Genomic DNA, 27,702 nt, shown 5'->3' on the forward strand with positions numbered 1-27,702 from the left:
ACCACCGAAACCTACCTACAGTTTGCCGGTAATATTACATATGGAATCATATTAATTTCAGAGCATTTATCAAGAAATGATGCTAGGAAGAATGGCTGCTTGATTTTTAATTTTTAAAAAGTTTAACTTAGAAATACTTAGTGTTCTTGTAAAAATAATTTTGAATCATGCTCTAGGTTTCATTTTTACATAAATTTTATTACTTAAATAGGTCAGCAAAACCTATTCATTTAGCCCTAATATCCATAATGAGGTTAAAAAAGGATGAATGTCATAATCCAGCAAGATCCCGAGTGATGCCTGACTTTCACATTTATTGAGCATCCAGACAACCGAACCAAACAAATACAACACCAACTTCAAATATAATACTCTTAAGTTGAATTAAACAAACAAAATGTTTTTAAGGAAGAGAATACTTTTCTCCTCAAGCAGCATTGCTTCAGTAATTGCAATGGAGTTGGTGTATTTGTAAACATTTATTCAAAGTTTTCCATAGTAGATGTTTTATTGTGGCTATATAAAACTTTTTTAAGTACCTAAGGCTGAAAATCGTATGAAAGATATTTAAAATCAACAACAGAAGAGTGTTTTTTGACATTAAAAATGACAGTCAGGTAAAGAAGGAATCAGACGAATTTTAAAAAATACAATTTAAGCAACAAAATTATATTAACAATTGTAAAGTTTTGCTAGAGGCAGATACAAATTTACATTATTTAAACTTAAAATTTCAAAGTAGATGACAGAGTTGTACTGAAAGCAAAACGTTCCACACATAAAGTTGGCTATTATTACTTTATTAATGATTTACATCAAGACATTCACTAAATGAACCGAAGTTATAGGAATACATAAAAATTAATGACACAGCTTCTACTATGATGAAAAATATGAAAGTACAAAACAGCCTTCGTATAATAGCACAAAATGTGCACATTTTAAAAATGACAATTTCTCAAACAGTTCTGCAAATATATTGACAGAGACGATTTAAAAAGTAAAATATAGAAGAAGTTGTAAGCCAAAATTTTCATTCGTATCAAACACGTGAAGATGTGACTTTAATGAAGTTACACATGCAAATTTTGAATTTTGTTTTCAATGCAAGATATACATACATGAAATAAATTTTTAGATATTTATAACAGTTAATATATGTAATAGCGCTTTTACAATGATGCAAATTATAAGTAAACAACAAGATAGTTTTTATATAACAGCACAGAATAAACAATTGAAATGTCCGAGAATTCATCATTTTAACAATCAAAATTTCTCAGAGCTTAATTGTTTTATAAAGAGACTTCACTTGAAAATGATGAATTGTTTTTAATGCAATACACATTCACAGAGGATAAGAAGTTATATATATATATATATAAGTTATTATATATAACAGTTAATATATGATATAGCTTTTACAAGATGAAAAATATGATTAAACACAAAATTATTTTTACACAATAGAACAAAATACACAAATTGTAACAATGACAATTTTTCAGACAATCTAATTGTTGTCTGCAGGTATGTTACTGATTTTGATGGAAACTTCTTCTTCTTCTTCAGAAATAGGAGAATCAGTAATCGAATCAGTTGGAGAGTAGGGTTCGTCTTGATTTGAAGGTTTCTTTCGAACCTCACACTTATCTACCTCAGGTAAAACATTATCATTAGATTCTTTAATAGATTCACACTCTTCTACAGAACCAGATTCACCAGACATTTTATCAGACTTATTTACGTCGGATTGTTTATCTACAATTTCGGAAGTAGAGGACGCTGTACATTCAGAAACATCCTCTTTATTTTCAGGCAATGGACTGGATTCCACTGGACTTTTTGGTGACACATCTTCGTTTTCTTCTATGGGTTGGGAGGTAGATGTACTGTTATCAGTAGATGGTTGTACATTTGCATTCTCTTCCTCTATTTTCATCTTATCAACTTCTTTATGCATTTCTTCAATACGAGCCATTAATTCTTTCTTTTTCTCTAGCAGCTTTTTCCTTTTCATTTCATTATTGATTATTCTTTCTTCAAGCATTTTCAAGAGTGGTCCACATATTACTTCAGCAATTTGACCCATTGCCTTAATGTAAACTAAAAAAAAGTAAAATAAAAGCAATAATCAAATACTGGTATCTGATTAAAACAATTAATTAGTTTAGAAATTGAAGCTTCCAACACCTTTGTATAGAAAAGTTATATATAATTAAATACTGCTTACACATCTTTAATTATATAAATCTAAAAACATATTATTCACAAAATTAACATTCGACATCTAGTAATTAAATATAAAAAATAATAGAATGCTAAAAGGCATAATGATGAATTGAGTTACATTTGATAAAACTATCAGTTACTATTTTCACTCTTTTAGTTTTTGTTGGTAACAATAATTCTTTTTTGTTTTGTTACAAGAAACACCAATAATTACTAACAAACTGTCCTAGACCATATTATTTTCAAATTTTTGTCAAATTTATGGTTTTACAGAATGGCATATTATTTAGAAATATTTACCTGAACTGTTATGAAGCCTGGTTAAATAATCTAATGGCACCTGACTTGTCATTTGATATGCAAGGTTCTCTTCTTGACACAAAAAACGTGGTAACTGTATCAGTGCATTCATGCAAACGGAGCTAATGCAGGAAGTTGGAACTAAATGAATAGGAATATCAAGACGTTTTTTCCTACAAAAGTAAATAGTAACAATATGAAAAACAAATATATATATATAATTACAAACAAAAAACATCTAAGTACTGTATTTCTAGAAACAATCTTTAATATCAAATTCTATACTAAAATAAAATTTAGAACAGTCAAACTTATTAAAACATTCAAAAATGCGAAATTAAGTAAAGAAATAAAGTGAGCTAACCACAAAAAAAGTAAGAGGAAAATTAGAAATTGAAAATTTCTCTGTTTCAATTATGTACTAAAACAAATTTTGATGAAAGAAAGCCCTTTTATAATCTACTTACACAAGGTCGCCACTCAAATTTGAAAAAAAAAAAAAAGATTCTCTGTGTTTTCTCAGTAAGTATATTCAAAATACGAGGAAATGCGAAAATAGAACTCATGTGTTAGTTATAATGAAATATGATTTTAAGGAGTGGGAAAAGTAAAGAAAGGAAGCAATAATTCAACATTATTTGAAATAATAGCATATTAAAAGAATTTTGATATTTACATACAAAAAAAATTCTCTTTATTATCTAAAATTTAGTAAAGATAATATTATATATATTACACACACACACACACACACACACACACACACACACACACACACACACACACACACACACACACACACACACACACACACACACACACACACACACACACACACACACACACACAGAGGGGTGGAGGGATATATTACCTCTCATGCTCTTTAATTGTAAGTCACTCAAAATGAAGGACTCGGAGGAAATAAAAGGCAAAATATTTTTCTATCATAATACAAATCATTTAACTCTATGAGCCCGGCAAGTGAGAAAATTCAAGTGCTTCAAAGTCCTGAGCCGTTTCTTGCAGACAAAAACAGAATGGAATCGTTTCCCTTTTTAAAGTAGGGGAACAGGAAGGGGACATCTGAGCTATAATTCAAATGCGCAGTCAGTATTTAAAATCCCATGTGGCAGTCATTTGTGGTTTGAAGGAAGGATTTGTTTAATTTGTGGTTGCTGTACTCAGGCATGTTTCAACAATTTTGATACATTTTTTGCTTGCATTTTACAGTTGCCATAAAATTAAGAGTAAAATTTTAAAATGAAATAAGAATAAATCAATTAAACATAAAACATTATTACCTTCAAATCCCTTTAGGGCATCTCTTTTTCTCGAAAAGTGTACTTTTTTATTTATGAAGCGTGAAAAGATTTGATGATAAAAATAAAGTTGGTGTTTTAAGTTCACTCTTTAGAATTAGAGTTATTAATTTTTTAAACCTTTATATAAAGCATATGAAATTTACCAAGAAATCTTTAATAAATAGGAAGCTATTTTAGCATCAAGAATCTTGAGAATGTAAGCTTGTTTTTAATTATGAAGGTAAAATTATCCGTTTTTATTTGGTTTTTGAAACTCATCAATAATATTTTTACAAACTTTATGGACATAGTGCAATATTAAATAAGGTGTTTGTGACTTGACAAACTTTAAGAAGCCCAATGATATGTTAAAAAAATGTACCATTAAAATTTATTATTTTCCAAAATAATGCAAAATTATTTTGCCAATGTAAAATTTAAAACATACCTATATAACTTACAAATATGAGCAATAATATAGCATGCAATTTGTAACAATCTCTTCCGTTTTGCTTTGTATGTTTAATTCCCTAAAAAATTAATTCAGTAAAGATGAGCTTGAAGAGCATCTTAACATAATTTTATCGCCTTTTTTTAAAATTTTTCAAAAAAAAAAAAAAAATGTATCTTTATATTAGCAGTTACAGTATGTAATTGGGGAGGGGGAATACTCTGGTGATATTTAAAACACACACACACAACAACAACAAAATATAAATATTGCACAAATGATTATTTTATTCATTCTCATAAAAAATTCTATTGCATAATCTTGTAGAATTCTTACAGCAATTCAAATTAGTCTCTGATTTAAAATTAATATTTTCTAATTAATTTCATAATTAATTAAGATTTAGTAAATTTTAACCTAAACAGCAAAATTTTTGTATTTTTATAAAATTGGAAAGTTTCTGATAAATAAAATAATAAATATGATAAGATTATCTGTATTTTTCGCAAACATGTAAAAATTTTTAATAACTTTTACAGAAGTTTCATCAAAATTGAAACTGAATGTAACATATTTTTCTTTATTTCTAAATTTGATACATCAATTGATTGTAATTAACAGTCGCCACATTTTTCTAAAAATTCACTAATTGTGAAAATTTGAGGGAAAAAAAGTAATTGTTGAAATATTTATTTTAATATCTAAATGTTTTTTTTTTTTGTTAAAGCAATAAATTTAGAAAAATCGATTTGTAATTAAGAAGGTATCAGAAAAGAAAACATGAGCAAAAAGATGTCAAAAAATATTTCAATAATAAGTGTAAATATAAATACATAAATAAAGAGAAAGGAAATAGATTTTTTTTTAAAAATTGATAAACATATTAAAAATTTTGATAGCTTATGCATAAAATAAACTGAAAAACTTATGGCAATTGTAATAAAATATTAAAAAAATTCCAATAATTGAATTTAGGTTTTCTTTAAAGATAAATAATGCGTCGTTTCTTTAATTACTATCTGATGTGTCCTTTTCCTTTGCACTAATAGAATGATTTGAAAAGCTGCGCACCAATCACTGTCAGCGATAGCAGATCCCCCCATAGCGTGCATGTGGTGTGCTCTACCAGAAATACCTTTCACCTCTTAAATCCATCAAACCCACCTGAAAGTGCCTGAGCAGGCAACTGTCGAACGGGGAGATATCGGGCGGTCAGGGCTCATAGGGTTAATGATTACGTTACAAAAAAGCAAGATTAAAAAATATATATTTATCCCCATTTTTGTCAATTCATATATTTGGGCATCAATTTCTGCAGTCATCAGTTTCATGGAGCTAATCCTTAACAAATAAGGTACGACATTTTTGTACAGAATAAAGTAAATTTTTTTAGCTATTTCACTTTCAGTGAGCGCATGTGAAAATATTTCGGATATATCATTGAATGTATTAAACGAAAAATCTGACGCAACAAGTTTTAATGCCCATCAAAATTCAGCTTTAAATTATTGTTCTTAAAATAAAAAGTTCGAAATCGGTTTATTTTCGGTAATTAAAGTTGACGTTTTAGGACATGACATATCACCTTCTCCTTCATTAGATACAAAGTCTAATATTAAGACATTTTTTAATTGAGACGTAATTTTGTTTCGCTTTTTTTTTTTTTTTTTGGCATGACTAATAAGTGCCGATTTTCCCATATTACTTAAGCTTATTATTTTCTAACAAAGCGAGGAGTATGAAACAAATGGATTTTGCGGGACTTCTCGAACCTTTTCAGCAAAATCAGGATTGATTTGTTTTTATCTGTCCAATTCGTATTACATACGGATTTTGAACAGCTAACTATTTTAAAGAATTCTCTAATCTACTCAGAATATGCTCACAATTCCTCAAATGATAAACAAACCAATCAATAAATTCACGTGCGAGTGATTAAATACCACCGCTATGCATCCGCAGATTGAATGTTGCTATTCCCGCCACAGAAATGTATTCTAATCTTTCACACAATTACAGAAGTCTCGAGCGTGCTCATTAGTTGCAATTCAGGAATCTTATGGAAAAAGAACTGTCTCACAAATCGAAACTGAACTGTTCTATACAGAAAGAAAGGTGCGAGTTTCCGCAGTACACAATCGCGATTGGTATTTCGTTTTTGGAAGCGATGACCACGATCTTTTATTCTCGCAATCTTTCGAGATCGGCATCTTTTAGATGGGATAAATATAACTACGAAACATAAAATTCCCTGTATTTTCCGTTTTTTAAAATTCCTTGTGCCTTCCCGGTGGCGTGGTAAACCTGTTACAGTTACTACTTCTTGTTAATTATTCTTTTCTTTAAAATATTTTTATCTGAATAATATTTATCATTAATATTTAAATAATTAACAAACAATTTCAGAATAACGTTAATTCGAGAAACCAAACTACAGAACTTAATGTAAAAAATCAATATGAGTTTAAAATATCATTTTGCTTAAAATATTGCAGTAAAAAAATATATATGCCAAAAAATTACATAGACAACAAAAATTAAACTTACTCAACATTGCATTCATCTAACAAAGTAGTCTGTGACTGGAAGCAAGTCATCTGAATCCGTCCACCCTATTAATTTATGAAATAAAATAAATTGTGCCAACAATTCATAAAAGATCAAATACATAATTAAAAAACAATGCTATATACATAAAGCAAAATATTAGCAAAATCTGTGTAAAAAAGCGAAATCGGGGGAAAAAAAAAAAGGAAAGTAAATATTTATATAAAAACTACAAAACCTTTTAAAAAATCGAATCATTCTGCACTAATATCAAGCATACAAGAAATACATAGGAAGTTGGATCTGAAAATAACTAGGGGGCCTTGAATGAATATGAATCATGCATTATAAGTAGAAAATAAAAGTTAAATAAAAGCAATACAATAATCAAAATCAATAGATATACTGCAGACACAAATTATTAAATTGTGGGTGGGGGGGTGGCATTCACAAATGAATACCTACACAAGGTTCTCAAAAATAGTTTTATTCAATATACAAATATTTTAGTCTGAAAGTCCATTCAATCAAAAGGAACTTTTATTTATTTTAGAAATGTTTTCTAGATGGTATGACTATCTTAACACTGAAATAAACAATGAATGCAAGCAAATATGAAGTTTTGGATGTACTCTATACTGCTCATATCCTTTTATTCTGGCATTTAATTCAAATTTACAAAACAGATACTATTCTTGATATATTCTTGTAATGTTTAATTATACTGTAATATCAATGTAATTCAACTGCCTTCCAAGAAAAAAATGATTTTTTTGGGGGGGGGGGGTGAAATATACAGCCAATACATGTTCCTATAGTAAACAGTTTCCTTCAGAAATGAACAATTAAAAAATATAATATCCGATCAAAATATACACTCCAACCGTGCCAATATTTTGTAACCATAAATTCAATACAGAATAAAGATAAATCAAAACACAATTTAATAAAATAATTATTTTTTAAAATTCTGTAATATTTTGTAATAAGATTAACAGTAAACAAAATAAATGTACTTTTTTATTGGGGTCTTCATTAAAAACTGAAAAAATCACACCAATAAATCCTTCATCCATAAGTTGATAACTATCTTGGGTATTAACATCTGGAAAAAAAAAAAAAAAACAAGTTTTTCAAATAATCAAAGCACATACAAACACAGACATAAAAATTTAGTCTAACGTAATGCAAACACAATGGTATAACTAAATATTTTGATAAGATTGACTGCCATCTCTTTTGAAAGATATGTAATATAAAAGCAAACTTTTTGATACAACCTTATCCTCATATTAAACTCTACATTCTTCACCATTTGACTGAAGAATTTTTTGAAACTGTAAAAGGTGTTAAGTACTAACTATTAAAACACGCATGCATGCACACACACAGACATACACACACAATTTGCTTCAGATTTAGATACATACAGGGATTTATATAAGTTATAAAGTGTTTTAAGTAAATTAAATTTGTTTAAATGCTATTTATGTGCGAAGTTGAATTTTTCTAGACATTTGATATGACTATTTTACTTTTTAAGCACACATAAATTTAATTTTTTAATATCCTTAACAATTTAGAACATATATTATTAAATATTTTTTATTATTTACAGCTACAGGACTATAATCTGGAATTAATAACCTAATTAGTTAATTTACTGAAAATTATTACAGAGAAAATCAAATAAAATATTAAATAAAAAAAATCAAAAGGCTAATCATGTAAAACAAACTGTTTTTCATTATGAGAATGAAAAAAATACATCAAAAGCATAACATTTTAGCAATACTCAAATATTATTTCATACCAATAGGAGAAGGCCAAACTGTAAGCTTAGGATGCGAGTGATACCATCCAATAACTCGTATAGGTCGTTTTAAGATACAAGCTAATCGCTGCAAAAAAAGTTAAAGCATATCACTATATATATTTCCATAAAAAATATACTTATACTTTTTACAAAGAGTAACACATAAAACAAGATGAAATATATTTCATCTTGTTTTCCTCATACTGCATTAAGAAAAGATGTTATCAAATATTTAGAGAAGAATAAACAGTAAATAAAATTTAAACATTTAATATGATGTATACCTCTGCTTCAGTTGAAGCATTTGACAACTGCTCAGGTGATATTTCCACTCTATCTTTTCTTTTGTCAGAGCGTCTCAAGATTACAATGGCAGAAACATGTGCTACTCTATTTTCATCAACCTGTAAGGTAAAAACAAAAATTATTGTATTGGAAAACAATATCAAAATAAACATCTTCTGGCAATTCTTTACTTCTTTTATACTTTAAAGTAAATACTTTTAAATTTACCCACTGTCTTTATGAAGATTAAGTAAATACCAATAATTCTGATTCTTATAAACAGAATCGCTTCTTTCTGCTTATATTATATATAAGGCATCAAATTTGTTTGTGTACTTTTGCTACAATGCATTTTAATGTATATATCATTCTCATTTAGATAAAACTCACCAAGTTGAATGCTACAGTTTTGAGATATTACTAATTTAAATTTTAGATTTGCTATGAAAAATAGTAAAACTTACTTTACATGATTGTACTTTCATTGTGTGATTACTAATGAATAGATAATTAACTAAAAGTTCTGGATGGCTGCAGCAATAGTTCATCAACAGGTGTTTTTTTTTTTTGTAAATTTAGTGACTTTTTACCTATCTAAATGCAAATTTTATCTCCGACTCCTTTTGAATTAATAATAATTATCAAGAGGTTTTGTATTATTTGTATTCATACAATTAATTTGTATAAATACAAACTATTATAATTAAACTAGTATAAATACAAACTATAGATTAAATTATATTAATATTGTATCCTAATGCACTACATCAGCTATATACTTTAATGTTACTTTTGATACTCTGAACACAATCTGTTTATTACATAATTATAACAAATAATTATTGCAAAAACAAACATTTATTTTAATAACATCTTAATTATATATCTAACAAAATAACTTCATTTTTTAAGCGACTTTCCTGGCTTCACTATGGATTTAGATTCTCGGAATTCTTTGAATTGGACAAGGATTTATCCCAAAAATGAAACTCTTGCAACATCACTCTCTATTTACATAACTGAATCAGATCACTATACTTCTGCTCAGAGATTGGAAAGAGGAAAGTTTAGAGGTCCTTAAATGTCCCTGATCATAGACACTAAGTTTTGAGTAATTCCATGAATGACCTTATATGAAAAATACTTATTCAGGGTGTTCTAAAAGAGGAAACATTTTATATTCAGACAGATGACTTTATTTCTTTTAATATCTTTATTTTGCTCTGTGTTTGACAAATCAAGAAAATCATCGAATTTAAGTTCCTGCACAGAATATGTAAGATCATTCTTAGTCTTACTAATGGAACAAGCTGTATTGAAGATGTTCATCCTGGCATGTGTAGCAAAGACTAAAAATATTTTTTTTTCTGTGACTCAATAGTACTGTGAATACTATCACATTCCATTATTGAACGTCTGGATTCCAGAAAATTTTGCTCAATAATTCTGACATGAGTTGTTTGAATCAAATACATAAAAAAAAAATGCTATATTTTGATATTGATTCAGGCCATCACATGTCACAGAAAAGTAATTATATGTTCTGGAAATGCGACCAGGAAATCGAAAAATATATTCCAATTTCAAAGCCACCATGCTTAATATTTACTTCATGCCATGAATAAAAATATGCCTTATTCATGGCATATAAAATTGCCCATAATTTGTTATCATTTGTTCTTCTTTGTTTGTCCAAAGACTTGCATTCATTTGCTTTCTTTTCAAGTTTTTCTTTTTTTTGTGTTTATGTCTTATTGTGTCATTAACTATCTCTGGTAATTTCAGTACTGATATCCTCTTTCAAAGGCTAACGAAAGCAACTGCTATACCATTCATGAAGAAAAACAATTAAATCCTTTTAATATCTTAAACAAATTTGTGGCGGATCTGTTAAAAATCACTGAACAGACTAAGTGACTTCCTAATAATATCTATTGCACTCAATGAAATATGAATATTTCTAGCAATGGAAAGTCAAAGAAATTAGAAAGTTTTACCAGAAATGAGGATTAAAGATGATGAGGTACATATGTCAAAATAAATAAATAAAAAAATTGAACTAGGGGACTTTTACTTGAATGGTAATATGACAAAATATACAAAGTCATTAGCAAGATTTCTAACAAACTGTAAATTTAAGTAAGGTTTTTAGATTTGCAAAGTACTAAATCGGATCTAGATAATTCAGAAAAATAAAAACTGGAAATCATATATATTAAAGAGCATTAATTGATCTAAATTGAATTAAGTAACAAAAATAATTTTTCTAGGCAAATGAGAGTTACATTGTAATAACAGTTAGTTATTTATTAGTTATACTCAAGTAATTTTGCTAAGGAAAACACAAGCACATTTTCTTTTATGCATCTTGCGAGTTTTCTTTAAAAACCAATTTCTTTTTAAATATATTTTTACAAATATTTATGTGAAATTCAAACATAAAATTATTGAATTCAAAGCATTATAACTATCAACTAAGACTAATTAAACTAAATAATATTACATAACATTGTAACTACAACTGCGATTATTATTAAAATAGAATTACAGTGATTTAAAGTATGTAAATTTGCCCATTAAAAAAACAATGACCAGCAAATTAAATTCCACAAATACATGAAAGCCTTCTGAAAGTATTGTACATTAGATTAAACCACCACTAGAGTTGAAGGTTAAGGTGGTAAGGAGTTAAGGTGGACCACCAATAGACCCGCATTTTTCGCTGTTTAGGGTGTTTATTTTTATGATTACAAATTTTTATTATACCATATTATTATCATGTAACATATAGCATCAGTTCACTTTGTTTGAAAAATATTTGAATTATTTGCAAATATCGCATCTAAATAATGATTTTAAAAAATTACGCAGTCAGAGGGTTAACAAGCTTAATCCTCTTCTTCCTGTTGCTGTTTGTCAAAACAGTAACATTGGAATGATGGAAATTGGATAAAACATAAATATTCTAAAATTTCACTCATTCCTCTTTTTTTTTTTTTTTTAAAGTTCAACAGAAAGATGTTAAAAACTGCTTCAAGTTTAATAAGTATTAGGACAACAAAATACACAATGGCATATGTTCTATCCTTCTTCTCAAGGATTACAGCATGCTACAGATCAACGTTGTCTCACCAAGTTTTCTTCCATTTAACCCTATCTCGCACAATACTCCTCAACCGGTTCACCTTTTTCCTATTCAATACTATCCAAGCATCTAGTGGGTGGTCTTCCAATTTGTCACTTTCCCTCTGTTCTTGAAAAGGTTATTTTTTAGTTGAAAATGCAACATGTCTAGATATATCATTAAAATATCTAATATAAGGTGCTTTTACTATTTTGAAAACATCCAGCTTTGCCATGTTATTTATACATTTCATGATCATATACAATAATGCTCCACACAATAAAGATGTTTTGACCAATAAAATAGTAAGATTTTTCTTTCAATAATCAACAGCATGCCATCTTCTTTTCTGTTAGGAATCCAACATTCACTCCCACAGAGCAGAACAGGCCTTATCAAAGTTTTATACAGAATTCTGTTTTATGCTGATCAATTTTCATTTAAGTTTGTTTCTCAAGCCACAGAAACATGTATTAGGCATGGATAGTCTGTTTTTTACTTCGATTTTCATATCATTACAACCTGAGATAATTGTGGCCAGATATTTTTCTTTTTTCTGTTCTTATTATGTCAAAATATTAGCATATTTTTTATTAACAATAATATATTCAAATCGAATGCATGAACTCAGATCATTAGTAAAAACTTATACATACAAATATATTGAATTTATAAAATTATGCCAATTTTTATTTAATGCTAAAAAAGATATTTTTTACTTAAAATTGGCTTTTTCTAGAAAAATTAATGGACTGGAAATAATGTTTTTTAAAAATAAATGTTAGATGTTCATATTGTCAAAATCATTTAGAGAAGCATCAGATGCACTATCTGATCCATTATTAGAATTATCTTAAGCAGTTAATAATCTGTTATTCATTCTTATTTAAACTCCAAATTCAACAGAAAATAATATTTGCAGCAAATAATACACTGAGTTAGTGAAAACAAAATTTACATCTTTTGTCTTTTAAAGAAAAGTAATAAAACCTGGCCTTGAAATTGGCTTACAAATGTTTTGCAATAATGCTTTTACCATAGCCATCTGTAATAAACATTGCAATATATATATGTAACATTATTTGTTGTGAAGCATGATGCAGTTTGAAGACAGTGAAGATACTTTTAATTTTTGTGACGTCGTTTTATTTCATTTTGAAGAAGCAAGCATATGTACACGCGATGAGCACACAGAGCGACACAGAAAAGGAATGAGGGAAAAGCCCTTGGACATTTTATCCCTGGTCTTATATAACCAGAGAAATTTATAGGGAAAATAATTCTTCATAGTACTACTATATTATGAGATTTCGATAGGGATTTTCGTTACACAAGTGGACAAGGGGATTAAAAAAAAAAAATTACCTGATCAGCGGTATTTTATCTCTTCACGTGCAGTGTGGGAAAGTTAGATTTTAGCTGATTCGACAATTTAACAAAGCTTCTCTTGAATTAATTAAGTAGAGACAGTGGAATTGGATCACGAAATAAGAGAATATTTTAGAATGAAGTTACTATGGGCTAAATTAAGATAAAATCTTGAAAATTAATTAAATTGAAATTAGAGTTTAAAATATCATTACATATATATATTAAAATCTAATTTAAACTTAACCAATTTCCTAATGTTTAGCTTAATTTGGCCCATATTAACTTCATTCTAAAATGTCCTCTTATTTCCTGACCAATTCCACCTTTTTTATTTAATTAATTCAACACAAGCTTTAAAATTGCTGAAGTCGACATGTTCCCTTACTCCAAGTGAAGGGATAAAAAATTGTCAACCTTAGTGAATTCTTTTTAAAAGATCCCTATAATTCCCTTACCAAAATCGACAAGTGTAAAGAAATCCCGATCAAAATCGCACAGTATATAATCACGGGGATAAATATTTCATTAGCTTTTCTTTTTCTCGCTCTTGTGTCGATGTGCTCATCGCTTCGGCTTGTACATAAATTATGCCACCTGGGATGGAATAAAAGCAGCTTAAAAATTCGAAAGTGTCTTCTCTCTATCTTCAGCCTCTGCTTAAAAAATTATGTGTTTATATATATATATATATATATATATATATATATATATATATATATATATATATATAATATCATTACATATATATATATATATATGTAATGATATTTTAAACTCTTAATTTCAAAGCTTTTATCTTAAATTAGCCCATAGTAAGTTCATTCTCTTATTTCGTGATCCAATTCCACTGTCTCTAATTAATTAATTCAAGAGAAGCTTTGTTAAATTGCTGAATCAGCTAAAACCCTAACTTTTCAACACTCCACGTGAAGAGACAAAATACCGCTGATCAGGTAAATTCTTTTTTAAAATCTCCCAGTGTTTCTCCTACATTGTCCACGCGTGTAATGAAGATCCCTATCGAAATCTCATAATATATTAGCACTGTAAAGAAATATTTTCCCTATCAAAATCATAGGTTATATAAGACCAGGGATAAAATGCCCAAGAGCTTTTTCCTCATTCTTTGTGCTCATCGCTTGTATGCCTTGTCATATGCCTGCTTCTTTAAAATGAAATAAAACAACGTCACGAAATTAAAAGTATCTTCACTGTCTTCAAACTGCATTCTGCTTCACATAAAATAATGCTTACATATTAAAAAGTCGACAGCGATAGTTTCCTGTGAAAAATTATGAAATGAACTAAAAGAATTAAAATTAAATCCGCTGTTCTGACTTCAACGTTGCAATGCCATCGCCGCGCTCCAAAGATGACTGCTTCGGTCCAGGCTCGCCAGCTGCGATTTTCCGTGGCGAAGCTCTTTCGGCTGCCTCCGGCCACATCGTTTCATGCAAACCGTAGTCCGGGATCCGGTCCAGTTTCCGTTGAATCCTATGCCTTCATCCGACATTGCTTGAGCTCCATATCGTCATGTGCGTGCTCCTTATATCCTTAAGGAGTTGGGGCTCCTTGTCATCATAAAAATTTTCTGGCTCCTTACCAGTGCTGAATAATCCCGATTCCGACGTCATATCATCACCACAATATAATACTCGCCAGTGGTCTCCAGTGCCAGATTGAATCACCCAAATTTCGAAAATATCACTTGTGTGTTATATTATCAACTCAATACAAAAATAGCTTTCCTTCACCTGCCGTAGTCTCCATTTCCAGTGCTCAAAATTGCATTTTTGTGATATATTAAAAAAAGTGATAATTCATCAAAAACGTGTTTACTGTTTCCCGACTCAACGGTGAAAATCAAGATTTATATTGTGTGTTTTTCTTTTTTTTTTTATCTTCATTTTTGAATTTTAGAATTATTGCAAGTTATATTTTTATAGTATTATTTAAAATATTGAAATTTTAGTCGTTTATCAAGTCTATTTTTTAAAATTTTATGCATAAATTTATAATGTTTTTTATTTGAAATACACTTTAATGTTGTTAAGATCTGGAAAAATGACTGACCAAGATAAAACAAATGTGTCTAATTCTCAAGGTTCAGAAACTAAAATTGATAAAAAAGAAAATGAGCAAATAGCCCAAGAACCCTCCATAATCCCTTTTGATCCTGAAAATGGGATGAAGATGGATTTATGGTTGGGATATTTTAACAAAATTTGTCAAGAGAATAACAAGAATAATTTGTGGAAAAGTAAAAATATTGCAAAATTTCTAAAAGGGTCAGCGTTAACACATTATATAAATAGTTGTTTAAATATTGATAAGTTTGATGATTTATGTTGTATATTAACTGAACAGTTTATTCAACCCAATATTGTTAATTTTTCTGACTTTTCACAATTCAAATTTGATTAAAAAAATGTTAAATTAGTTGATTATTTCCATCAAAAATTAAATTATGGCAGACAGTTAGGCCTTAATCCACAACTGATTTTAGAAGGTCTTACTGATGGACTGCCAACTCAACTAAAACAATTAGCATAAAAGCTCCCAATACCCCTACAGAATGGCTTACAATAACAACTAAACAAATAAAATTGGAAGAATCTTCAGAACCAAACCCAGGCAGGTGTAATGAAACTAAAATCAGAATAAGACAACCAGCACCTTTTACACCTAGGCATAATTTTAATTATAAATTTCAAAATTCTTTTAATCCTCGAGCTTCCAATAATTTTAGACAAAATTATCATAATTCAATAAGGCCATGTCCCAATAATTACAATAATTATAATCATAATTTGCATTTTCAACAAAGATTACCACCTTCTCCATGTAGAATTTGTACTGAAATAGGTATTCCAAATGTTTATCATTGGACACAAGCATGTCCCTTTTATCAACCTCATTTTATGACCAATACTCCAATAACAGCCAATGTGACTTCCCCGTGCACAGAAGTCCCTTTTGGCTGTTTTCAAAATTCTAAAAGGAGACCAAATTCTTCTAATGAGGCCCCTTGCCCAGCACAATGACAATTATTAGTGTCCCGACACATCTCAACTTTACCAAGTCTAGCTAACTTGGGCAATGTTTATAACCTTCACAGTAATGTTAATATTGTTATTGATACAGGATCCACTCTTTCAATTATATCTGCAGATATTGTAAAAAAACTTAACTTGTCAAGAAAAAATATAAACCCTATTAGAGTCAAACAAGCACATGGAACATTCGAATTAACCCAAATTTGTGACATATATTTAAAAATTGACCAAATAAATAAGAAAATCAAATTATATATTATGGATAATCCTTTACCATATATCATCTTAGGACTGCCAGATTGTAGTTTATATAAATTATAGATTGTGACAAAAATAAAATACTTCAAAATGGAAAAATTATTAACAACTTGCATACCAATAATAATTATATATCTTTACATATTGTTGAAAATAATAACACTAGTGATAATAAGGTCAAGGTAGTGAATACCTCAGAGGAAATTTTCCCACCTCTGACTGTCAATAAACTATCTGAACCTGTGTTATCTCTGGTGTCAGAATATTCTCATGTGTTTGCAAAAAATAAATATGATGTTGGTAAAATAAGAATGGAACCCCTAGAATAAATTTAACATCTGATTTATCAGTTTCACAAAGGGCTTATAGAACCTCTGCTACTGATGAAATTGAAATAAATAAGCAAATTAAAAATTTGTTAGATGCAGGTTTAATAAAAGAATCTACTAGTAATTATTCCTCTCCTGTAACATTAGCATATAAAAGAGATGAAAATAGAAAAAGCCATCTTTGTATTGATTATCGTAAAATTAATTCCCTTTGCAAATCTGAGGCAGAACCTCTCCCTAGAATAGATACCTTGTTAGATAAATTAAGTACTGCTAAAGTTTTATCTTGCATCTGGATATTGGCACATACCATTGCATGATCAAGATAAACATAAATTGGTATTTGTAACAACTGAAGATTTATATGAATCTCAAGTCCTACCTTTTGACTTTAAAAATGCACCTGCAATATTCAATAGAACTATTCGTAGAATTTTAAATAAACATAAATTTTCAAATTTTGCATGTCACTATTTTGATGACATAGTAGTTTTCTCTAACTCATTAGAGGAACACTACGATCATTAAAAACAGATTTTTCAAATGTGTGAAAAAGAAAACATTAAATTAAAATTTTCTAAATGTGTGTTTGCTCAAGATAAAATTAATTTCTTGGGGTATGAAGTCAAAGAAGGATGCATTTCTCCTGATAATCATAATATTGAAAGTATTAAAAAATTATAACCTCCAAAAAATTTTTAAAAACTTCAAGGTTTTTTTTGGCTCTGTAAATGTTTATAATAAGTTAATTGATTCTTATGCTAAAATAAGAAAACCCTTAAATAATCTTCTTAAAAAAGATACACCATGGCAATGGACAGAAGACTGTCAAAAAGCTTTTGAAATGATAAAAAATAAATTGATAACTAAACCAGTGTTACAGCTATATAATCCTAATTTACCTCTTCATGTTTTTTGTGATGCATCTCAGGTAGCCATTGGAGCTGTTCTAAAACAACCTGACTGTTCTGGTAAATTACATCCTGTATCTTATCATTCAAGAACTTTACGATCTTATGACAAAAATTATTTTATAACTGAGTTGGAATGTTTAGCAATAGTAGATGCCCTTGATAAATTTTATTATTATTTACATGGGAAAAAAATCATGATGCTCTTGCTGATCATGCTGCTCTTGCTTGGCTTAAAAATGTAAAAAAATTTAAGGGGAAGATTATTTTGTTGGTCTTTAAAATTAAGCATGTTTGATTATGAAGTTAAATATTTAAAGGGAACAGCTAATGTTGCTGATATGTTATCAAGGCATCCTACTGCTCAATATCTCCAACATTCTGTGCATTTATTGGAATTAGATGAGATAAAACACTATCAAAATTTAGACAATTTAGATAATACTAAATATAAAAATATTAATGATGTACTGGTAGTTAAAAAGAAAAAATTATTTAAAATAGTTGTACCTTTTTCTCTTAGGTGAAAAGTTTTGCAAACAGCTCATGAACAATTTGGGCATCCAGGCACTCAAAAAATGATAAATTTAATTACTCCTCGGTATTATTGGCCCCATATTACTAAAGATATTGTACTTTTTGTTAAACATTGTGATATTTGTCAATTAAATAAAAAGAAAAAGCAAAAAAAAATTGGCCTTTTACAGGCTGTGCCCCCACAGATCGTCCTTTTGAATGTCTTTCTGTCGATAATGTTGGTGGATTTAACTATTACAATTCAACTAAAAAATTTCTTCATATAGTAATTGATCATGCGACTAGGTATGTTTGGGCTTTTCCTTCCAAAAATGAAAATTCTGAAACTTATATTAATATAATAAAGCAAGTTTTCCAAATTCAGGTTCCTTCCAAATTATTAACTGATAGAAATGGTGCTTTTACCTCATCTAAATTCAAACATTTCCTCAGAAATTACAGTGTCAAGCATCTGTTAACACATCATCCAGAAACTAATGGGAAATGTGAAAGAGTTAACCAGTCAATAGTAACTAAATTAAAGTGCAAGGTCAATTCTTCGCCTACTGAAATTCCTTCGACTAAACTTTTAGAACAAGTAATCAATGAATATAATTTAACACCCCATTCGGTTACAAAATTTCCTCCTGCATATTTGCTATTTGGCACTTTACCTTATCCTCCTCCCTTAACTCAAAATCAATTCTCTCCTCCAGTAGAAGAAGCCAGAAAATTAGCTAAAGATAATACAATAAAATATCATGATAAAAATAAAATAAGATATGATGCTAGATTTATAGATTCTCCATTCAAACCTGGTGACATTGTAATGTATGAGGAATTTAATTACCCAAATTGTAAAAAATTATCTCCAGTATTTTCAGGTCCATATGAAATAGTAACTAAAATTTCAGATGTAAATTATGAAATAACTAAACCAAATGCATTAACCAACAAAGCTACTGATATTGTCCATGTATCAAAATTAAGAACATACTATCCACCAGAAAAATTAAAATCAAGCCATGAATAATAATTTAAATTAAAAAAAATCCTTTTATTTCCCATGCTTCTTCCAAATAATCCCTAACTTAGGTTGGCCCGTTGTCTCCACCCGTAAGAGTTTTTTTCCTTCATGATGATGATGTGATAGGCGCCATCACAACATACATTCAAATACCTCAGTCTTATTGAGATGTGAGTATAGGGTCAACCTCACAATTAATTTCTATCTCTTTCTATTTTTATCCTGGATATGTTGTTCTCCACTTTGGAAATAAATATTCCAGGATGAGGGTAGAGAGAAAATAAGAATTATGTCCCCCTTTCTTGATGTCCTAATTTTAGGTCATTAAGTTTCACCCACTACTAGAAATTGGTGGACAAGGTTTTACTATTCACCACTAATTAGCTAACTAGTGGGTTAACGTTTTTCTTTCACAATTACACATTTTTATGACATTTGTTTTAAATACTTATATTATAATAAGAGTATTTTGAATCTCTTATTATTATTTTCAGATTCAAGTGTTACATACCAAAATCAGAACTGTTTGATATATTACTATTATATAAATTCAATTTGTTATTCCAATATTTTACATTCAATTTGATAATTTTAGTGAGCCTTCTACTATTTAAAGGACACTGTGTGCAAGCCTTCTCTAGAGACATTCCTCACCAAATAGAGTCAGTCTTACAGACTGAGATACAATAGACTGAGTTTCTGCAGAAAATCATTTGTATATTGCATATTTTAATATTATTATTTTTGGTGTTGTTGAATATTTATTTAATATTTTCACAGATATCACATTATCTTTTTTGTGCTTTACATAATCTTGTTCAAAATGATTTTTATATTATTGTAAAGGTAAGGGAAACTCGGGTATCACTTTTAATATGCTTTTAAATTTTAGTTTTTTACTTGACCTCTACTGTAAGGTAAGGCTGTATGTCAAGGGCCCCGACATACTTCCGTGTCTTGCAGTGGTGGGAAAATTGTAATGATATTTTAAACTCTTAATTTCAATTTAATTAATTTCTAAGCTTTTATCTTAATTTAGCCCATAGTAAGTTCATTCTCTTATTTCATGATCCAATTCCACTGTCTCTACTTAATTAATTCAAGAGAAGCTTTGTTAAATTGCTGAATCAGCTAGAGCCTAACTTTCCCACACTCCGCGTGAAGAGACAAAATACCGCTTATCAGGCAAATTCTTTTTTAAAATCTCCCTGTGTTTCCCCTACCTTGTCCACGCGTGTAATGAAAATCCCTATCGAAATCTCATTATATATTAGCACTGTAAAGAAATATTTTCCCTATCAAAATCATAGGTTATATAAGACCAGGGATAAAATGTCCAAGAGCTTTTTTCTCATTCCTTTTCTGTGTGCTCATCGCTTGTACATATGCCTGCTTCTTCAAAATGAAATAAAACGACGTCACGAAATTAAAAGTATCTTCACTGTCTTCAAACTTCATTCGGCTTCACATAAAATAATGCTTATATATATATTTGTAGGCAATTTGATAGGTTAGAATAAGAAAATAAGCTGCATAAACAGAATTTGGGTAAATCAGGGAAGATCTAATTTGAAGCACCCAAACAGTATTTAGGCAAAACAATTAAGTGGTTAAATTATTTTACAGTTTTAAAATATATATTTCTCGGGTTTTCATCAATCATTTTTGCCAAAATCAAAAGATGGCACCAAACAACATGATTTTTTAGCAACAATGGAAAACTATTTACCAAATACATGGTTGTTATTTTGATAAACCATTTATGTTTCTTTAGACAAGAGTTCAATTCTAATAATAATTTCTCTGCTTTGACAGAACAAAATTATAAAAATTTTGAATCTACCTACTACAGAATAGAATGCAATTCAGTATTTTCAAAGCCATGGGATTCTGGCAATGGAAAAAAAAAAAAAAGTGCCAACAATCAATTTAGTTTTATTCTTATTAATGACAAGACCATCTTCCATGCTACATTCTCAACTAAGGTAACAGCTTGTTTAGCTGGATGATATTAATATCAACAAGCAAATGCTAACAATTGGTTTGTTTTTTACAGAATAGTTGTATTTATATTTAATTCAGATTCTTTTATGGCCTTTTTCAAAACTAAGTTGAATAGTAGGCATGAGAGCAAACCTTCTTATTGCAGATCTTTCTCAGTTAAATGGTATATAACATATTTTTAATTCTACCTTTCATATTTTTAAAGATCATATTTGCAACACTGATCTCTTTTTGGATGTTAAGTTCTATCATTGCCTTGAGTAGTCTTTCTCTGTTGACACTATCATATGAAGCTTTAAAATCAATGAAAAAGTGGTGTTAATGTTGTATTCCCTCATTCTTCTCAAAATTTGTTTAATAGAGTATATTTGATTAATCATTTTTCCTCTCAAAAAACCATATTAATAATTCTCATTAACTATAGAGATGTACAAAAGCAATAGTTTTATAGGATGGTAAAGAAGGTTTTATATTCTGTATTCAATAGAATAATTCCAGCAATTAAACTTGCCTCCTTTCTAATGTATATTACAAACAGATCCTTCTCATGACTCCGTGGGCATTTGTTTCTATGTCTTTATATAACAAATAGCATAGTTAATAACATTATTCAGTTTAGTTTTATTAATGTCTGTGAGCTCAACTATGATAATCAAGCCCGGCCATCTGGTTGGTTCTATGCACCAGGGCCCCAGCATGATCCAGAACTGAAATAAGGTTCTGAATGGTAGTTGTGGGATGGAAAGAAGAGAGGAAGAAATTTAAAGATGATATAACGACAGTTATGTATTACAGTATCCAAATGGATTTGGCTTCTGATATTTCCTATAAAAAACAAACTTCAGTGTTTATTAGATATATAAATTTTGAAGAAAAAAGATTAAGTAAAAATGAGTCATTTATAGGGTTTTGTTGAAATAACTGATGTGACTGAAGGACTAGCAAAAACTGAAGAAAACATTAAATGCGCTTGATTTAAATATTATGAATTGTAAAGGACAAGCAAACAACAGCAGCAACATGAAAAGAAAATATGAAGGTGTAAATATAGAATAATTACAGTAAACCCTCATGCAATTTATGTAAATTTATGAGAATCTTTATAATTTATTAATTTGTGATCACACTCTTTTAATTTATTAATTTGCGATGCCACTTCCAGCAGTATATATTGTATTTTTTTCTTTTGTATATTGGAACATTCACATTGCTTATTTTCTGCATATACAAAAAGATGGGGAATTCTACAAAAGCATTTAAACATTACTCTTAAACTATTATGCGACACTTGTTGGGAAGCCAAAATATATTTGGTTAAAGAAATGTATATATAGTTTGAAGAAACCTGGAATGCCCTAGAATAATTTATTGAGGTAAATAACAATAATACAAGCAATATCTGAAGCTAAGTCTATTGGATTCACTACAAAAAATGACATTTATTTTATGTTTAAAAGTATGGTTTGCAATAATATCCAAAATTAACACTATCAATAAATTATTTCAAGCAAAAACAATTGTTCTTAACTGGGCTTTAAATTTATTCAATAAAATTATAACTGAAATCTAAAATTTAACTCATTTTTAGATGAAGTAAAAGTGATAGCATCTGATTTGAATATTTCAGAATATTTTCCGATACAAAAGAAGATAAAATTATAGAAAACCAGGTTGAGGAATTTAGATGTTATTTTTTAACTCTGTAACAGATATTGTTATTGTACAGATAGAAGATAAATTTAAATGTATTTCAAAACTTTGCAACGTTTTATAACGAAGATGTAGATGAAAACTTAATACCAAGAAACTGTTTTGCTATTTGATTTTGAATGAAAAGGACGCAAATAATGTACAGCACATTGCAATACATACTAAGTAATAATTATAATAAGTTATTTTTAAATGTATTAACTATGTTAAAACTTTCTTTACAATGCCAGTTTCAATAATAAATGTTGAGTGCTCTTTCAGCAAATTAAAAAAAAAAAAAAAAATTTGGTCAAACATGTGTGCATGCTGCTTAAATGCACTTGAAGTAATTAATAGTTGCTTTTTGAAGTAATTAATAGCAAAAACAAAGTCATACAGTAAATAAACATGCAATAATAATATGTGTCAGTGTTAGTAATTTTTTTTATTTACTTTGCAAAAAATTTAAGATCCCAAATGGTTTCTTGCACCTGGGCCCCTTCATAGAGAAGGCCAACTCTGATGACACTATCTGATCTAGTTAATTTATTATAGTTTAGCTTTTTAATAGTGAGCTTAACATCATAGAGAATAGGTGTGTTGTACTATGTTTCTTCATTTTTACAGCTTATGGTAAACAGCACATTATGTATAAATATCTCATCTTTGTTATTGCTACCCGTAAGCAAATAATTTAAATGTTCATGCCATGTAGTCAGAACCACTTCTAAATTTCTGGTACCACTGTATCATCTCTCTTCTAGGCTACAGCTCTGACAATACTTAGTAGTTGATTGAATTTTTTAGCTTCCTTTTGTATCTGAAGGATTTAATTTTTTAGCTTCCTTTTGTATCTGAAGACTTTCAATCTGCATAATTCATCAAAGTATGAATTAAGAGTAGGAAAGAAATGGATATTTTAATCATTAAAATTTGTACTTTTTTTAAAGTTACATTTTTCATGTCATACAACTAAGAATATATTAAGCACATCTTACATAAACAAATAGGAAAATTTAATTTTCTTAAATATTCTTTTGGATTTAGAAGAGCTACCAAACAGGAAAGCAGTTAACAAGTTTTTTCCCCCATTTTACTCAGCAAATTTGATCATTCCTCAAGTAAAACTATTCTTATAAATTCTAGGATCTTAGTGTCACATTTCATCAAAATCAGTTTTACAAAATGAGACTATAAACTTTCAATAGCTTTGAGATCTGAGAACTAAAGAGGAGGATGCCACAGTATTTTAAAATCATATAACAATCATAAATTACTTATTTATGCCTAGGTTTGTCATCTTGCTAAACTACAAAATTCAATACCAAGGCCAAAGTTTGTCCATTTGTTAAAACAATTTTTTATAAAATTAAAACATTTTATATTATTCATACTTCCTTCAATAAAAACATTTTTTCAAGACATAGAGTCGCTACAAGAGCTAAACAATTCTCATATTCAGAAGAGTAAACAATCTTTTAGCATATCTCCAGATGGTGATAAAAATTATGAAAACAAATTTCATGACTAAATTTGCAACAATTACCAGATTTACGGCTACTAATTGTATTGCTTTCTAGGTTTTCTAATTGAACGTTGCTAATCTTGTCAGAGACATGTATTTTATTCTTTTGCGCAGTTGCAGATGTCTCATGCATGCTCATTAGCTGCAATTTGGGAATCTCATGGAAGAAGAGCAACTATCTCACAAATCAAAACTGGAATAATCTATGCAGAAAAAAAAGAGCAAGATTAATCACGAATGGTATTGTTTCGCTTTTGGAAGCTATAACTATGATCTTTTATTTTTTTAATCTTTTGAGATCATTATTTTTTGGATGGGGGGGGGGGAGGCTAAGAAAATGCCCTGCATTTTCTGTTTATAGGAGAATTTTCAAATTTCCTGTGTTTTTCTGGCTCTCCCAGCGGCATGGCAACTCTGATAATATATTATGAAATTTAATTAATCTTAAATTTATTGAAACAATATCTTACATCTCTAAATGAAAAAAAAAAAAATTCTCGGCTTTTAAAATCTGCATAAAAATTCTAAGATACACCAAAACTACTCTTTATAATGTAAGCTATGTTAACAGTAAAAATTATTGTATTCTTTGTTCAAAACTTTAAAGAGTACAATGATTAATTGATGATCTTTGCATGAGTACCAAAATAACATGTTAAAACATAATATAAACAGAATAATTATATACAATATACAATTGTATACAAAAAAAGAGATCTTTTTTCTTTAATAAATCATAATTAATTGCTCTAATCAAAAATGTATGCTTTTATAAATATGAATATTATGTTTTTGTTGTTTTTATTTATTATTACAAATAATGCCAGACATAAGATATTAATTTATAGATAATAACTCAAATAAGAAATAATTTTTGCTTGCCTATTCCACTTGAAACGTAAAAAACTACAAATAATCAATTACTAATTTCAAAAGTGGAATAGCAATTATTAAAGTACTAATTCAAAGCACTTGGTTTAAAAGAACCAGGCCTGATCAGTGAACTACAGTTTTAAAGCTTCTTTTGCAAACATTTGAAGCTTGCATAAATGCAAACCTCGCACTTTATCAAACTTCAATGAGTTGTTAAGATCTTATTTATTTATTTTTACTTTTAATTCTTTACACTTATAGTCTGTTCCTTTTTTTCTTTTTCAATTTTCACTTAATTCCTCTTCTCTTTATATTCATTATTTTGTTTGCAAATTCTACATACTTAAAATCAACTTTTTGAAACTTCAAAATTACTTATTCCACCATTTGCTTGAATGATGTCATAAATAATTATTCTTTCAATGAGGGCTTGTTCTTTCATATTCTCACATGGACAATCTTTATCAACTAAATCCTCTTTCTACATTGTTGTCCCCATGGCAAAAAGTCGTTAACAATGACATAGCATCACTGAAAGGTCTTCGATGAATTGAAAGTAGATAGAACCAAAATTAATTACTTTGCCTGCTCTTTTACACATCTGTGACATTTTTTGATTTGGTACATAATTCTTTTGGCTGGTTTTTTGCATCTGCTAGAACTGGAGCTATCCAATTGTTTTCACATAAGATGAGCAGCAATTTTGTCAACCTTTGATCAAATGTTTCATTCACAGCTAACATTTGGCAGAAACAAAAAACCGATTTTGTCAGAATTCAAAATTAATTTTCTAATTTAAAAATTTTCAAATATATTAAAAAAAAATACATGCTTAGCAATCCTTCGAATGCTTTGACTTTCTTAATATGACAAAAAGTAAATCCCTATATCAATTATTTTGGATGGATGAAATTCTACCAGATTCACATATCTGCTTTGGATTTAAAACATGACTGAAAATTTAATTCTGATACCCAAATCAATGAAACATTATAAGCCAATAAAAATAATATACAGATTCATTAAAAGAATCAATAATTGAATGAAATCTTTAAAGATCAGTATATTTAATTTTATAACTAGGAGATCTGTAACCTTTACCAAAATATTATGACAATATAAATAATTTAGAGCACTTCTGTTTTTAAGTGTAATACATTTCTTTTCACGGATATTCTAGTATTCCTTCTAATATTATGTGTATATGAGTCTTTAATGTAAACCTTTTATACCTTCTTTTAAAAAAGGTTTATAATAATAATACAGGATGTAATAAATACTCAATTTTTAAGAGCTACTGTAAAATGAAGCATAAAATAGTTTTACATAATATACATGTTAAATTTTCCAAAACTGAGTATTCATTTAGTTTCTTTCAATAACCAAAAACTATTTTGTGTATCAAAAATTCAAGAATAATGGGTTTCTTTTCCGACATTTAGTGTCAGAAATACCCTCACCGACAAAAAAAGAAAAAACTTCCAATCTACTTTAGCTAATGAAAAATATATAACAAGTCTTGAAGGAATATGAAAAGATTAGCTAACTAAGTATTAACAATAAGAAGAAATTAATATCATACTGACCTCACCAACCAGCAATCCAACAATTTCTTCACCATCAGTAGACATTGCATGATTTAAGCACACAAAATAAACATCGGTCGACATATTAACGTGCCTCAAAACAGGCATTTTAAGGCTTTATAAAAGACTAATAAATGATCGAAAATACAAACCGAAATCGACGCCGAACGAATGTATACAAAACAAAACAGAATGTATATAAAATACAAATTATGGACAATGAATTGGCTTGCCCAAGCTTCTGAAATTAATCTATTCAATGAAATCTTACGATTGATTACTATAAACAGTAATATCTCAATAACTCTCATTTACTAAGTGAAACATTTTCATACAAGAAAGCTCACACACAAATGGCTCCAACTTCTGTTTAAGTTTGCTTTCCCTTATTGACATTAGCTTTCTATAATAGCTTCATTATCGATTTACCTGTTGAGATGTATCGTGCTTCAAACAGCTATTGGCAACTAGGGATGAGTGGCAACCGGTAGATTGAACTAC

At 28.7% G+C, this 27,702-nt stretch overlaps 1 protein-coding gene across 1 annotated transcript; it reads right to left on the bottom strand.

Moving 5' to 3' along the window:
- Window positions 1-636: 636 nt before the first annotated feature.
- LOC129959511 (lys-63-specific deubiquitinase BRCC36-like) lies at window positions 637-27,638 on the bottom strand. The gene is made up of 7 exons (XM_056072377.1): window positions 27,202-27,638; window positions 8,932-9,051; window positions 8,645-8,732; window positions 7,848-7,936; window positions 6,832-6,896; window positions 2,533-2,705; window positions 637-2,106 (listed from the first exon to the last, which is right to left on the bottom strand). Exons 1-7 carry the CDS (start codon window positions 27,307-27,309, stop codon window positions 1,514-1,516), a joined length of 1,236 nt encoding a protein of 411 aa, XP_055928352.1. The 5' UTR covers window positions 27,310-27,638; the 3' UTR covers window positions 637-1,513.
- Between the last annotated feature and the right edge of the window lie 64 nt (window positions 27,639-27,702).

The sequence above is a fragment of the Argiope bruennichi genome, chromosome X1 (assembly GCF_947563725.1).
Source record: "Argiope bruennichi chromosome X1, qqArgBrue1.1, whole genome shotgun sequence".
In the NCBI taxonomy this organism is placed as follows: Eukaryota; Metazoa; Arthropoda; class Arachnida; order Araneae; family Araneidae; genus Argiope; species Argiope bruennichi.

Bases quoted from the DNA above. Each gene is read 5' to 3' on its own strand.
- LOC129959511 (XM_056072377.1), bottom strand. From the start codon at position 27,309: ATGCCTGTTTTGAGGCACGTTAATATGTCGACCGATGTTTATTTTGTG. The intron at 9,052-27,201 runs GTCAGTATGATA...TTTACCTTACAG, and splicing joins TTGGATTGCTGGTTGGTGAG to GTTGATGAAAATAGAGTAGC. The intron at 2,107-2,532 runs GTAAATATTTCT...ACTTTTTTTTAG, and splicing joins CAGGCTTCATAACAGTTCAG to TTTACATTAAGGCAATGGGT.